The sequence below is a fragment of the Camelus dromedarius genome, chromosome 27, assembly GCF_036321535.1.
Source record: "Camelus dromedarius isolate mCamDro1 chromosome 27, mCamDro1.pat, whole genome shotgun sequence".
Taxonomy (NCBI): Eukaryota; Metazoa; Chordata; class Mammalia; order Artiodactyla; family Camelidae; genus Camelus; species Camelus dromedarius.
Window position 1 is genome coordinate 2,585,006 of NC_087462.1, and position 14,831 is coordinate 2,599,836.

Genomic DNA, 14,831 nt, shown 5'->3' on the forward strand with positions numbered 1-14,831 from the left:
CTCCTGCTTTGTCTTTTCACTTTCTGAATAATGCCGTTTGATGCGCAACAAAAGGTTTTTTTTTTTTAATTTTACCAAGTCCAGTCCCCTATTTTTTTATTTAAAAAACTGTCATTGCCTCTCATGGCAAGCACTATATTTATGTGACCATGTGCTGGTTGGTTATTATTTTTACACATTAACAAATCTTTAATTTTTCTCAGTTTTAATTTATAATGTGTAAATATTATCCATGACGATAATCCACTTAAACAGAAGCTCCTTGGGGTCCTCAGTCCTTTTCAAGGGTGAAAAAGGGGCTCCTGAAGCCAAACGGTTTCTTCCAGGGGAGAGTGTGGTCTGGGATGTGATAGGCCCCAGCCGGCCACCACCGGGACGGGGCAGACCAGAGACCAGCAGGGCCTGCTTCCTGCAAGCCGCTCCACCCCCCCGCCCCCACCCCAGCTGCCAGGGGTGCCTGAAGCCACACGCAGTGACTCCAGGCCTCACGTGGGCACCAGATGAACGGCCCCTGGTGTCACGCTGAGACTTTCTGGCGGCCAGGGTCCCCAGAGCGAAGCTATCTTGGGATTCACTACTGTGGACCTTACTTAAGCCCATCTTGGCAGCAACCCCCTTAGAAAGGAAGTTGCCTGCGGTGCGGCGCCCGGACCTCTCGGGCCGGCCTGCTGCTGTGGCGGGGACAGGAGTGAGAGGGGTGGGGAGTTCCTTTCCTCAGCACCAGAACCGGCTTCAATGTCAGGGTCAGGCGCGGGGACACCCTGGGCCGGATATTTTTAGGGAGGGAAGACGTGTGGTCGGTTATCTGCCCCGTGGGCAGTCTGGCCAGAGGAGGGAGGAGGAGGAGGGGAGCGAGAGCAGGAGGAGGGAAGAGGCAGCGAGGTGACATCCACCCGCACCCCCCTGCCCTGCCGCCCGTGACTAATTTAGGAAAAAGGCAACGTGGAGCTATTTCCATCCAGCGGGAACAGGTGCAGGCGCCCCCGCGCCCCTCCCGCGCAGGCCCGCGCTCCCCATAGGCCTTCGGACCGCGCCGGCCTATAAAGGCGCAGGGTTTTCTCAATGAAGCCGCCGCCGCCGCCGCCGCCGCCGCCGGGAGGCGTTCGGGAGCGCGCTTCGGGGTGCCGGGGAGTCGGGAGTCGGCCTGCCGAGCGCGGTCCCCACCGCCCCTCCGCGCGGAGATGAAGTACATCGTGGGCATCGGAGGGTGAGCGCCCAGCGTCCCCGGCGGGCTGCTCTGCTGGGGCGGAGGCGCGCCCCTGTGCGTGCGTGCGTGCGTGAGGGCGGGCGGGCGGGGGAGGCGCGGGCCGGCCGCCGGGGAAGCGCGGAGGGCTGCCCGGGGATGGGGTCGCAGGGGTCGGCCGCCCAAGGTCGGAGGGCGAGGGCGGGATTTCTCTCTGCCCTCGGGGGCTCTGGGCCCGCAGCGGTATGCGCAGGCTGGGCACGGGGCCCAATTTTAAATTCCAAACGGAAGTTGCTTTTCCCTAACACACACTGAACTCTGTGGGGGATAGAAGACTTTATAAAGCTCAGGCAGACCCTCCTTAAGGTGCTGGGCCATCCGTGGGGGTGGGGGTGGGGAGACATGGGCCCCCGGGAGGCACGTGGGCAGGTGGGGCGGGGAGCCCAGAATGGCGCTCCCCTGATTGTGGCACCTGCTTTTTAAGCCACGGCTGCTGACCCTCAGGGAGGGGCCTTGCCTTTCCCAGGTTTCAAACTCTCCGTTTTACTGCTAATAACCAGGCCTTTTAAGATGATGCCTGAGAAACATGAAGCATAAGCAAGGCTGGCGTGGGGCTCCCTGCCTGGGGCGGCCGGGTCCTTCCCCGTCGGTTTAACGCTCCATCACTCTCCTGAAATTCCTGGTAAGAGTGAGACCAAGGGCACCCCATTTCTTCCTGCGGGGCGAGGCGTTCTGTAGCCAGCCCTGAGGGCAAGGTGTGCCTTTCAGCAAGAACCCAAATGAACATCAGGCGTGTTCTAACCTGCTCCCCATAATCTACGGGGGTCGCCTTTCCCATCGGCTGCAGCTTCCCCACTTCCACGCCCAGATTCCCACCCGATTCCTAGATCCGGGACACACAGGTCAAAGGGACACGCATTTCCAGAAAGGCCTGACAGCTACCCTTCTCTGTCCTTCATCAGCCCTAGTCCAGAGCTCTTGGGGGTGACCGTCATTCTACTTTTCCTGGGACTGAAGTGTCCCCAGGACTTGGAACTTTCAGCACTAAAACCAGAGACATCCCGGGCAAACCAGGATGAACCGGTCATCCTGCTTTGCCAATTGCTTTTTTAAAATCTTTGTCGTAGGGTGATTGCCTCTTCCCAGTTTTGCAGTGAACTGCTGGTTTTCCTGTCACAAATATTTTTTCTCCCCCAGCTTGCACTTGCTTTAATGTTTTGGGTTTTTTTAAGCCCTCCTGAGGCTAAGTTACACTTAGGCCTCAGTTTCCTCATCTGGAAAGCTCTGCGCCCCGCCTCCTGGGTTTACAGTAACGCTAAAGGAGTCTGAACACAGAAAGCAGTGCTTCCATGACCCCAGCTAAAACCGCGTGTTAGCTTTTTTGTTTGTTTTCATACCCTCTGCCCCTTTTCTCTGTTTCGTCAGGCAGGCACGCACAGGCCTGTGCCTGGCCCGGGCAGCCCGGGCTGACTGCTTAGAAAGCCCTCTCTGACCGTGGGTGAATAAACATACTCCCTTAGCTCTATGGTTTTACAGGCCCGTGTTTTCAATTTGAGTCTGATCCTGGGGTGGGGGTGGGGCCTCAGATCTGGGGGGGCCTCAGATCTGCGCAGGCCCGGAGAGGGGACCCAGGTAGCCTCACGTGTGTGCTCTCTCCACAGCGTGACCAACGGCGGCAAGACCACACTGACCAACAGCCTCCTTAAGTCACTGCCCAACTGCTGCGTGATCCACCAGGATGACTTCTTCAAGGTGGCCGCCCCGGCCGGGGGTTGGGGGAGGCAGCCCCTGAGAAGGAGCCTCGGGGCAAGCAGACCTCTCCAGGGTCACCCTGGGCTAACCCACGCTGGGAGAGCGAGGGACGGGCATTCTCGATTACTGAGCACCTACTGTGCACCTGGCACATTCTCTCAGCACACCCGTCCCCCATGGGACCAATGAGGAAACTGCAGTTCCCAGAGGGGGCGTGCCACCTGAGCAGTACCCTTTATCCTCTGCACCTCCACTTTCCCATCTGCAAAATGGGCTGAGTATACCCTTGATGTTTTGTGGAGGGTGAGGGGTAAGGAGATGATGGACGCACAGTTGCCCCACTCCTGGTCCCAAGAGTTACGAGGCTGGGGAGGGGCTCTGAGTGCCAGTCTGAGTGCCTGGGACCTCTGAGCCTTTAAGCATCAGCTACAGGGGGACGGGACAGGCAGGTGCTCCCGGACCCCCACTGTGGCCTCTCCAAGTGCTGTCACCCCATGGTGGGGTAAGGTGGGAAGGCGGGCACTGAGCCCGCGGCTTGGGCTCCTCTGTTTCAGCCCCAAGACCAAATAGCAGTTGGGGAGGACGGCTTCAAACAGTGGGACGGTAAGGATGGACGGCAGCCCCCCGCCCCCTGCCCACACTGTCTCCTGGCCCCCTGCCCCACCAACGCCCACTCTCCCACCCCCAGTGCTGGAGTCCCTGGACATGGAGGCCATGCTGAGCACCGTGCAGGCCTGGGTGAGCAGTCCCCGGAAGTTTGCCCGCGCCCACGGGGTCAGTGTCCAGCTGGACGCCTCGGACACACACATCCTCATTCTGGAAGGCTTCCTGCTCTACAGCTACAAGTGAGCCTCTGTGGGTTCAGGCCCCAGGCAATCGAGGCCCTCCCAGGCCACCGAGTTTTTATTTCAACGGATGGGACACCAAGGCCTGGGTGTGTGGGAGGTGCAGCGGGAGGCTCAGTGCTGCGGGCAGTGCTGGGCTCAGCTCAAGGGTCCGGGGCAAACATGCATACTTCTTGGGGAAACTCAGCTTCCTCAGGCAGAGCTGGAGGCTGGGTGGGATCCCCAGCCTTTCTGTGTGACCCCAGGCAAGACAACATACCTCTCAGTGCCCATCCAAATCGGGGGAGAGGGAGGACTCTGTCCTCGGGGAGGGAGGCTGCTGCAAGGATGCTCCTGGGCGCAGTAGAAGACTGGCTGATGCTGGTCCCCTCGCTCACCCCTAACTAATCAGGTCAGAACCCCCAGCCCTCACCAGCCAGGAAAGCCCCCAGAGGCCAGGGCCCTGGGGGGTGTGCTTTGACCATGGGCACTGACCATGTCCCCCCACGGCCCAGGCCCCTGGTGGACTTGTATAGCCGACGGTACTTCCTGACTGTCCCGTATGAAGAATGCAAGTGGAGGAGAAGGTAATTCTGGAGGCCCTGTCTGCATTCCCAGGTGGGACCAGGAAACCAGGTAATGCCTGTGGACACAGGGCCACCCTGAAGGCAGCAGGCTCCTGGGTGGCCAGTGCTGTGTTCCAGAAGCCCGCAGCCTGGGGCTTGGATAGAGTGGCCCACTCAGGAGCTGCCCCAGACATCTCCCAGACCTGCCAGTGAAGATGCTGGAAGTTGGGGCACCCAGGCCCCATCGCAGAGCCCCTGACTCAGTGGGGTCCTCGTCCCCTGTGGTGCTGCCCCTGACCCAGTTCTCACACCCGAGGTTCTGCTCATGGCACCACCCTTGGGTGACATGGGTATCACTCACTCTCATCCATCTCCTTCCCCAGTATTCGAAGCTACCCAGTCCCCGACCCCCCTGGCCTCTTCGATGGCCATGTGTGGCCTATGTACCAGAAGTATAAGCAGGAGATGGAAGCCAGTGGCGTGGAAGTAGGTAAGTCCCTGAGTAGGATGAGGCCAGCCCTTCCCCACTGAGACCGTCTGGGAAACCTGGAAGTCCCTCCTCGAGTCTCACTACTAGTCTCTCTTGCCTTGGGCCCCAGAGGCCAATTCTGTTCCAGCAGCCTGACTCCGTAGGTCAGCTTCCTCCTGACCCAGCAGTCCACCAGTCCTCTGTGAGCCAGCCACCTGCCTCCTGGCAGCAACCCCAGTGACCCGGCCCTCGGCAAAGTCCCGAGGGGCCCTGATTGTGGCCTTTCTGATTTCAGTGTACCTGGACGGCATGAAGTCCCGCGAGGAGCTCTTCCACCAAGTCCTGGAAGACATTCAGAACTGGCTCCTGAACCGCTCCTAGGCGTGACCAGAGAAGAGGGGCCTTGCCCCCGACTGCAGGGACCCACACACTATTCCAGCCACAGCACGGCCAGGCTGGTCTCATCCCAGCCAGACACTGCATGACCATTGCCCTTTGGGGAAGTCTGTATATATGAGAGTGGAAGCCCCGCTCGCAGCCCAGTGTCCTGCCCTGAGACGCCTCTGTAACCTCGACGGCGGCTTGTGTATTAAACCTCACCCTGTTTTTCAATCGTTGGGGTCCAGCCTGTCGTGTTTGAGGTGCTAAGAGGGACACTCCTGCCCCCTCTCAGTGCATTGGTGGCCCGTGGGGGGGCATTGAGAGCTCTGGGCAGGCAGTCTCTACCTGTTGGACCCATGCCAGCATGACCTTGGAGGGCTACTGGGGGTACTTTGGGCCTGGTTTCTCCAAAAGCAAAATTTCCCACCAGCTTTCAACAAACAGTACAGCACAGCCCAGGCCAGGGACTCGGAGGCCAGCCAAGCCTGAGGGTGCTCTTAGCTCATAGCTGAGCCCCACCTTCACTGCATGCCAGCACCTCCTCTGTGATTGGAGCTGACACCTACTTTGTTGTGTTATGGGGAACCTCTGAGGACCCAGGGTGCTTGTAAGGACACACTTCCTATCCCAGGAACCACATCGCCCTGAGCCTTGCCCAGAACGTTGTGAGACAGTTTATCATGTACACCCATTTCACAGACAGGAAGACTGAGGCTCAGAGATGGTCAGTGGCCTAGGAGCTGGGATTTGATCTCAGATCTCCTCAGATGCTATTCTTTTTGCCCAAGGGAGGTTGGGTTCCCATAGAGACTGAAGATGGGGGTAGATAGAGTAGGGGGAGAGAGGGAGAGGACAGGGTGCCCCCTGACCAAGGATGACGCCCCAGGGCCAGCCGTGGAACTGAAGCCACCTGCCCCAGTCAATCCAGAAGGGCAGTAAAAACCTGCAGTCCAGCCAGCTTTGAACAAAGCCAGGGAATATTTGGGGAAAAAAAAGAAAAGAAAGAACAAATTACCATATAACCTAGCAATTCCACTCGTAGGAATATACGCAAAAGAATTGAAAACAGGTGTTCAAACAAGAACTTCTATATGAATATTCAAAGCAGCACTATTAATAGTGGCTAAAAGGTGGGAGCAACCTAAACATCCATCAAATGATGGGTAAGCAAAATGTGGTCCATCTACACACTGGAATATTATTCAGCCTTAGAAAGAAAGAAGTTCTGACACCTGCTCCAACAGGGGTGAATATTGAGGACGTGATGCTCAGTGAGAGAACCAGACACAGAAGGACACATACTGTCTGATTCCACTCATATGAAACGTCAGGCTAACCCGCAGAGACAGAGAGCGGATTCCTGGCTGCCAGGGGCTGCGGGAGGGGAGGAGTGACTGCTGAAGGGGGCAGGCTTTCTATTCGGGGTGATGGAATGTTCTGGAATTAAACAGAGGTGATGGTTGCACAACACTCATTTAAAATGATTAAATTTAGGGGGAGGGTATAGCTCAAAGTGGTAGAGCACATGCCTAACATGCACGAGGTCCTGGGTTCAATCCCCAGTACCTCCTCTAAAAAGTAAATAAATAAACCTAAGTACATTCCTCCTCCCCAAAACAAAATTACTTAATTAATTTAAAATTTTTTAAATGATTAAATTTATGTTGTGTGAGCTTCACCTCAATAAAAAGAAGAGGGAGGGAGGAAGGGCGATCAGGTCCGGGCGCAGGACGGGGCACAGGCGCAGTGAGGGCCCCGCGGGCTGTCTGGCTGCACTTGCAGTCAGCGAGGAGGCAGCGGTAGGGTGTGGGGTGCGGGTGTCCAGAGCCCTGCCCCTCACTCGCCACACAGCCCAGGCCCTTCATTTCACCGCCTACGACAACCCCACTGTCCTGCAAGCTTCTCACGGTGGGGTCCGTGGACTGGGGTCTCCATGTGCCCAAAGGATCCCCACCCTTCGCCACAGAGCAGGCAGGCAACGGGTGGGTCCGACAGCTCCATCCCAGCCCGGGTTTGGGGCCCCAGGCTCCAGGAAACTGCTCACTTCCTGTGCCCCAGGTGGGAGCCTCCCGACGGGCCGGTCCACCTGGCTGCTGCCCCTTCTAAACACAGCCTTCCTGCTGACAACATTCACCCAGAACAGCCATCACTGCTGCCCTCTGCCCTTATGGCCTCAAGACCCAGCACAGAGCAAGACACACAAGACAGAGTGCTGAGCAGACAGACGGACGGCAGCAGAGCCAGGAGGACCCGCTGGGCCTGGCGCTGGTCCCTGGCACTAGCTTCAGCTGAGGCCCTGCGCAGCTCCTTCCCCACCAACCTGAAGACCCAGTGCAGGCCGCTAGTAGGGTGACCAACTGTCCGGATTTGCCAGGGACTTCACAGTTTTAGCACTAAAAGTCCCGCTTCCCCAGAAATCCCTCAGAACCGACCAAGATGGTTGGCCCTGTACCTGCTAGTCTTCCGGGACCCGCAGAAGACGGGTGAAGGGGCCCACAGGCTGAGGGTCGGGAGGGCGCGGCTGCCGTCCCCACCTGGCTACCGACGAGCTGTGCACCTCCGCTCTGGACACCATGTCCTGGTGTATCTGAGCAGGATTTGAATCTGTTCTCTCCTCACTTCAAACAGAAACAAAAGCAGAAGAAAAAAAAAAAAAAGAGACACTCATGGGCTGAACTGTGCGCCCCCACATTCATGTGTTGAAGCCCTGACTCCCAGGACCTCAGCGTGTGATTATATGTGGAGGTGATTATATTAAGATGGGGTCCCGAGGGTGGGCCTCAGTCCAATATGCCTGGGGTCCACATAAGAAGAGGAAGCTGGGACATGCAGTGGGAAGACCCGTGAGGGCGCAGGGAGAAGACGCCCGTCTGGAAGCCAAGGGGAGAGGCCCAGGGGGACGCAGCCTGCAAACCCGGACACAGAAGGTGGGTTCGCGGTTGCCAGGCGCTGAGGAGGGCTTGGAGCGTGACTGCTAACGGGACAGGGCTTCTTTTGAGCGGGGGTTAAATATTCTCAAACCGATTGTAGTTGATGGTCGCACAACCCTGTGAATACACAAAAATCCCTGACGTTCACATGTCAGATGGATAAATTGTATGGTGTTGATTCTATCTCAATAAACCTGTTTTTAAAAATCTCTCAGGATTTTTAATAAGAAAAAAAACCCCACCCAATGTACCTTTTATTTTATTCAGTGGCATTTTCAACACTTGTGTCTTTAATCAAAAATGCAGGTGGGAGGGTATATGTCAGGGCTGGAGCGCATGCTCAGCAGGCACCAGGTCCTGGGCTGCATCCCCAGTACCTCCATTAAAAAAAAAAATCACTGCTGACATAATCACTAACAGTACATTGCTGTCATGCTAATAAACTGGGCACATGGTTTAATGGGGCACTAAACATTATTCACTTAAACATTTATTTTGTGTAGTATTTGGGGAGGGAAACTATGGCGCATGGGCCAAATCCAGCCCACAGCATGTTTCTGTAAAGCCCTCAAGCTAAGAATGGGTTCACATTTTCAAATGGTCATGGAAAAAAGTAACAAGAAGAATTAAATTTCATGACACATGCAAATTACGAGGAATTCACATTTCAGGGTCTATAAATACAGCTGCCTTGGCCGGCAGCCAGCCCATCCGAGTGCGCCGCGGGGCTGCTTTCAAGCTGTCTGACTGAGTGAGGCGCTGCGGCAGAGACGCGCACGTCGGTACAGCCGAAGTCCCTTGCCGCAGCCTGCGCGGTACATGCGAGGCCTGGGCCGGAGGGCCCTGGGGAGAGGTCGCTGTGTCCTGGAGGCCGCGTGGGAACTGGTGCCGGGCCAGGAGGGAGCGCAGGCGGGCCTGCCAAGGCCTGCCCTTTGCCACAAGCACGCAGCACTGTGAGGCTGGTCTGCCCGTCACCAGGCCTGATTTAGTCCAGGATGGGACAGGGACATGGGAGAGGTGACTCCGGGGCAGCCAGAGCCCTGCCTGGCCACCAGACTCCTCAGTCTTTACGAGAACAGTAGCAATAGGGGGACCTCTTGGTCCCAGTTTGCCCAGAACTTTCCCGGTTTCAGCACTGAAAGCTCCCCCCCGGGAAAGCCCAGGCCCAGGGAAACAGGAAGCTGGCCGCCCTGGCCAGGGGCCAACCACCTTGAGAAGTCAGATTACTCTATGACCCACCTCTCTAGGATTCAGAGACGAAAAGGACATGGCCAACATCACTGAGCAGAGCTAAGACTTTAAGTCAAATCTCAAATGCCGATCCAGGGCCTTCTCCAGCCAGGGTAGGATGCCTCACCCTCACCCCATCGGATCTTCCGTCTTTCCATCCACGTCCCAGGAAGATTCTCTCGTTCCTCCCATAAGCACTTGATGGGCCCAGCAAATCCAACCCTGCTGTTGCCTGTGCCGGGGCGGCTCTGGGCAGTGATGACGCCAGTTAGACTAACCTGTGCCTTTCCTGCAGCCCCTGCCCTCCCCAGGCAGAACCCCAAGACACATCTGATGCGCCCCTTCTGTGTCCACCAAGCACCCCCAGGGGTACCCCTCAGTCAGTGCCAGGTGGTCTCCTCTGGCCCCAGGACAGGACACCCTAAGACAGGACAGTCCAGGGCGTAAGTGGGCAGCTCCGGAACCCAGCGGCCTCAGCCCCTTCCTTGCGAGAGGTCCCCGGGCACGCAACAAGTGCCACTTCCGCGCCTCGCTCCCTCGCTGTGCTGGGGATGTGCACTGCTGATTTTTTTTGTGGCCGGCGTAGCCACCCACCATGATGAGGACCTGGGGCCCGGCTGCGCCCCTGTCCTGTGCCTGGCCGGTGGCAGGACCAGGCACTGCCAGGCTCCCCCTCCCCCAGAGAAGCCTCCCAACTCCCGGCGCCCCCGCTGCCTCTGAGGCCACTCACTCTCCTCCCGCCCTCACCACGGGGCTGCGGACGCCCCCACGGTCACCACAGTACTTAGTTGTTGTCGTTGTTGGTTGCTTTTATGAGTCTCGCTTATTTGATGGATTTTAACTAAATTCATTCAAGAGGACACTTTACGGCCTTGCTGTGGAAGGGAAAACGTGAGTTTCCTGACACACATTAGAATAAAGCTCATCACTGCAAACACTCAGAACACCTGCCCACCCATCCCCCAAGACCGCGCTGGGGCGCCCAGCAACAAGCACCCCGCCTTCCCGAAACACTTGTTCAAGGCCGAGAACCGCCTCAAGTCAGTGCTTCTCAACTGGGGGTGATTCTGCTCCCTGCCCTCCGGGACACGGAGCCACGTCTGGGAATGTCTGAAATTGTCAGACTGGGGTGCTCCTGGTACTAAGGGGGTGGAGGTCACGGATGCTGCTCAACCCCCCACAGTGCCCAAGACGGTCCCACAACTGAGAACAATCCAGCCCAAATGTCAACAGTGCCAAGGGGGAGACACTCTGGACTAAGGGCAGAGAATTGGCTCAAACCCTGGTCCCCTGGAGGTGCCCTGAGTGGGACTCGCTGTGTGGAGAAGGCTGAGAGCCCAGAACGGGACAGATCCTGACACACACACACATGTGACACATACGCCCACGTGCCAGTCGTCCCGTGGCTGACACCCGCCTGGGCCAAGTCATCCCCCACCACGAGGAACTCGGCCAGGCCTTCCTGCTGCCCCCTTCCTTGATCCCTGTAGGGCCCTGGGTGCAGGGAGCCCAGGCTGTGGGGGAGGAGGAGTGGCCCCCGCCTCCCAGGGAGGACGTGTGGAGGGCTGCCTGAGGAGGATCAATGGGGGCTAAGGGGGCTGGGCAAGATCCCGTGGGCCTCTCGCTGCAACCTGGCTCCTCTGAGGTCACCCCAATAAGGAGGCCAATCTGAAGCCTCTGCCCTGCTGGGGAGAACCTGCACACCCCAGCCCACTGCTGACACACAGACAGGCAACCTTCCATGCAAAGCATCCCCATAGGAGCCCCCAGCCCCTGGACGCTCATACTACCGGAGCTGAGCCCTGAGGCCCTTCCCCAAATGTCCTAACAGCCATGGAAGGAGACAGATGGAGGCAGAGGCCCTGGGAGGCGGGGGTGAGGCTGCAGCCCCATCTCCCTGCCCCCTTTTCTCACTCTATTTCAGGACCCCCCCACCCCAAGCACTTGCCACTCACATCAAGTAGCACTCAGCCAGCCCTCTTAATCAGCAGTTACTCTGCCGGTGCCCTCACCCTCACCCAGAGCCCGAAGCTGTCACCTCTGAGCGCCACCCCCATCTCAGGCGCCCTGCCTGCCAAGTCCCTGAGGGGACATTCTTGGGGCAGACTTGCGGGGGCCAGCCAGTGCCTGGGGGAGGAGCAGGTTAACTGAGACAGACAGGACCAGCCACATGCCCTCGGCTGCCACCCAGGAGCCCCCCAAATCTACTCAGCACACTGTGAAGGGAGCCCCGGGCCTCCCGGTTCCCTTTAAGCTTCTCTGGCATTCAACCAGTCAGGGAGGGAGGGGGTGGCAGGTGGGGTCGGAAAGCTCCCAGAGTGGAGGCGTCTTGGGGTACAATCATGCAAACAGGGTTCATTTCTGGACTGGTCCGTAAGTCCTTCCATATAGGGACCTTCAAAAATAAAGAACCCCGGGGGTAGCATGGGGGACACAGGGTGGGGTCTGGGGACAGGGGTGGGGTAGAGAGGAAGCCGTGAACTCCCTGAGGGGAGCCAGCACCACGGCCACGTCACTGCAAGACACACATGCATCCTGGGGTCGCCTGGCCGGGGCATGGTCCCCAGATCTGTCCCCTCTAGGACAAAGAAAATTGAGGAAGAAAAGGCCCAGCCCCCTCCTTCTCCCCCCCGCCAGCCCTCTTCCCTCCTGGGCCAGTTAAGGGCCCCCGCGGCTGTGTTCCACGCGTCCTTTGCAAGGGGGCATGTCTTTCACCACTGTTCTGTGTCTCACTTTCAGGCCACCGAGTGGGGCCGGGCGGAGGGACCAGGGGATGGTTTCGGTACTTACTTTTCTTTTTCTCTCTGTACAACAGGGGGGCTAAAGGTCTCGGGGGCTGAAGGAGCCTCTTGGGGCTGGTGGGGCTGGCTTTATAGGAGCCACCCGCCACCCTGCGCCTGGTGGGCCTCACCGGTTATTAATAGCGGCCGCTGCCTCTTGCCCAAGTATGGTCAGGAGCACAGCAGCTGTGGCCCGAGGGCGGCCCTCTGACCTACGAGAGGCAGGTGCAGGACCCAGCGTGGCCGGGTGACTCCGGTGCCTAAGCCCCCAAATCTAACAAGACTCATGCCTAGTGAGGGGTGCCCGGTGTGTGCCGGATCCCGACACAGCCTGTCCTCCAACCCTTGCTGCCACCCCAGGAACCACTGTCCCTAAGGAGGACAAAGCTGTACCTTGTCTACCAAGAACCAATCAGGCTGCGTCAAACCCAGGACCATCTGACTCATTTTGCAGATGGTGTGTGACGAATGCACAATGTGGTACAAGGCCTATATTCTGGCTCCATCTTCCATCTGCCAAATCCGGGAGGGCCGCTCAGTGACCCCCACTGAGGCCCCCACCAATGAGGCCCTGCTTCTCCAGGGCATCTTGCTGCCGCCCTACGCTGCCTCAGCTCCCCACCCAACAGAAGAGCAGGAAGTCATGCAAGGCAATGAGCCGGGAATGTCACTGGCTGCCCTTGTGCCAATCCCTGACATGGGGTATCCTTGAAACTGTCTCCCCTGAGTGGGCCATGAGACCCCCCACTCCTCCCCTGCCTCACCCCGGGTCCTGCCCCTTCTGACTCTTCTCTGCTGGTCCCTGGCAAAGCCAGGAGGCTTTCTGCCCACTGGGGAGCTTTCCTGCAGGGCCTGTTGCCAGGTTCCTCCTAAAGGTGGAACCAACGGGCCAGATTCCACCGGGGGCAGTGAGACGGCTCAGCCCAGAGCCGATCACACCAGTGCCGTATCCCCGCCCAAGGGAGCCAGTGAAAGCACACAAGGTAGGGATCCTGGAGAAACAGAACCAGGCATGGCTTTCTTGACATCAGGGAAGCCATTTTTGACCTAAGCCAGTTTGGAATCTAAGCCTGGCCACAATGTTTGTCCTTGAACAGGCCTCAGTAATTAAGGGAACAAAAGAATGCAGGGAGGAATGACTTACCAGGCAAGAGAAGTGACAATAGCAAAGATAATAGATCAGCTGTAAGGGCTCCCAGCTCTGGCAGTCATGGTACAGATTAGCCTGAAGCACCTCCCTTTGAGTGCTCAACCACAAGATCAGCCGGAACCTAAAGGATGATGATGGTGACCTTTTCTGACCCTCGTGACTTCAATCAAATAAAGCTTGGACTCTGTCAGCTGCCCCAAATCTGAGCCCTCCCAGACCCTCTCCCTTCCCTGTGGCGGGGGTGTGGGGCCGTGTGGCTCTAGAGGCATCGCTCGTGACCCCTGTGCCCACCCTTGTCTCACTCTGAAGCTGGTGTCACAGTGTCCATTTAGAGCACTTGACCTGCCTCGAAACACCAGCTTTGCTGGTCTCAGGTCAACCCTGGGATGCAAGCTGCGCCGCTATGTTTACACAGTGCTCTGCAAGTTCCCACTTACTCCTCGTAGCATCTCCGGCGAAGGAAGGAATCACTACCTCCATGCAGCCAGCAAGGAGGGGGAATCTGCAAGTTCGGCACAGAGCTGGCCCTGGAACCCCAGCCTCCCTCACCTGCCTTCTCCTGCGCGAGCTTCACTGAGAGAAATACAGGCTTTCAACCCTTTCCTTGCAGAGTTTCACATGCACTGCAGCCAAACCCCGAGCCAGTCTTGGGCCAGGTACGGCCTGACTCCCACTAGCCTCCCACCAGCTGGAGGGACAGGGTCAAGGCTCCCACAGTTCATTCCAACACATCTTCAGCAGCAGGCAAGAAAACATCCTTATTTTGCACAAGGCAAAACCAGATGCAGGGAGCCCTCACTCTGCAGACCTGAGAAGGTGCTAACATGCACCCCCAATCATACCCCTGAAAGAAAAGGGCTGAGGGATGGGGTGCCTAAAGGGGCGACTTGAGAGTCGGATTGCTCAGTAAACCTGGGAGCAGGCGCAGTGCACCTTCATCAGTGTGAGTCAGCTACTGCTGCGTAATAAAGCACCACAAACTTGGTGCCTTAAAGCAATACACATTGTCATCTCACAGCTGTGGGTCAGGAATCTCGCAGGGCTTACCTTGGTTTTCTGCTCAGGGTTCCCTGGGAGGCTGCAATCCAGGTGTCAGGCCAGGCTGGATTTTATCCAAAGGCTCAACTGGGGAAGGATCCACCACTAGGATCCCTCATGTGGTTGGCAGGCTTCATTCCTGGCTGGCTGTTCCTTGCCATGTGGGCATGACAGCTCGTTGCATCAAAGCCAGCAAGGGAGAGCCAGCTAGCACGATGGAAGTCAGCCTGTGCAGCCCAACCATGGACATGACCTCCACCTCCTTCGCAGCACTGTCGGTTAGAATCTGCCACTAGCCCGGCCTGCTCTCACGGGAGTGGGGAGTAGGAGTCAGGGCTCCTTGGAGGCCATCCTAGGGTCTGCCTGCCACAGGCAGAATAAATTAAGTGTTAGCCCCACAGGCTCTGCAGTGGGACAGTGCCAAGTGCTTAGGTGGGCCAGATACACTGGTGAGGTACTTTATGACCACAGCGTGGTTCCCTGTGCCCTGAACTGACAGGCTGAGGAAGCTGAGGCTGCGCTGAGCTG

General features: G+C 57.8%; 1 protein-coding gene across 1 annotated transcript; it reads left to right on the plus strand.

Moving 5' to 3' along the window:
* The first annotated feature begins 1,079 nt into the window (after nucleotides 1-1,079).
* Nucleotides 1,080-5,406, plus strand: NMRK2 (nicotinamide riboside kinase 2). Its single transcript, XM_031436957.2, has 7 exons — nucleotides 1,080-1,207; nucleotides 2,845-2,935; nucleotides 3,490-3,538; nucleotides 3,624-3,780; nucleotides 4,275-4,346; nucleotides 4,709-4,815; nucleotides 5,090-5,406. The coding sequence occupies exons 1-7, from the start codon at nucleotides 1,182-1,184 to the stop codon at nucleotides 5,173-5,175; spliced, it is 588 nt and encodes a 195-aa protein (XP_031292817.1). The 5' UTR covers nucleotides 1,080-1,181; the 3' UTR covers nucleotides 5,176-5,406.
* The last annotated feature ends 9,425 nt before the right edge of the window (nucleotides 5,407-14,831 follow it).

Bases quoted from the DNA above. Each gene is read 5' to 3' on its own strand.
- NMRK2 (XM_031436957.2), top strand. From the start codon at position 1,182: ATGAAGTACATCGTGGGCATCGGAGG. The intron at 1,208-2,844 runs GTGAGCGCCCAG...CTCTCTCCACAG, and splicing joins TACATCGTGGGCATCGGAGG to CGTGACCAACGGCGGCAAGA. The intron at 4,816-5,089 runs GTAAGTCCCTGA...TTCTGATTTCAG, and splicing joins AGCCAGTGGCGTGGAAGTAG to TGTACCTGGACGGCATGAAG.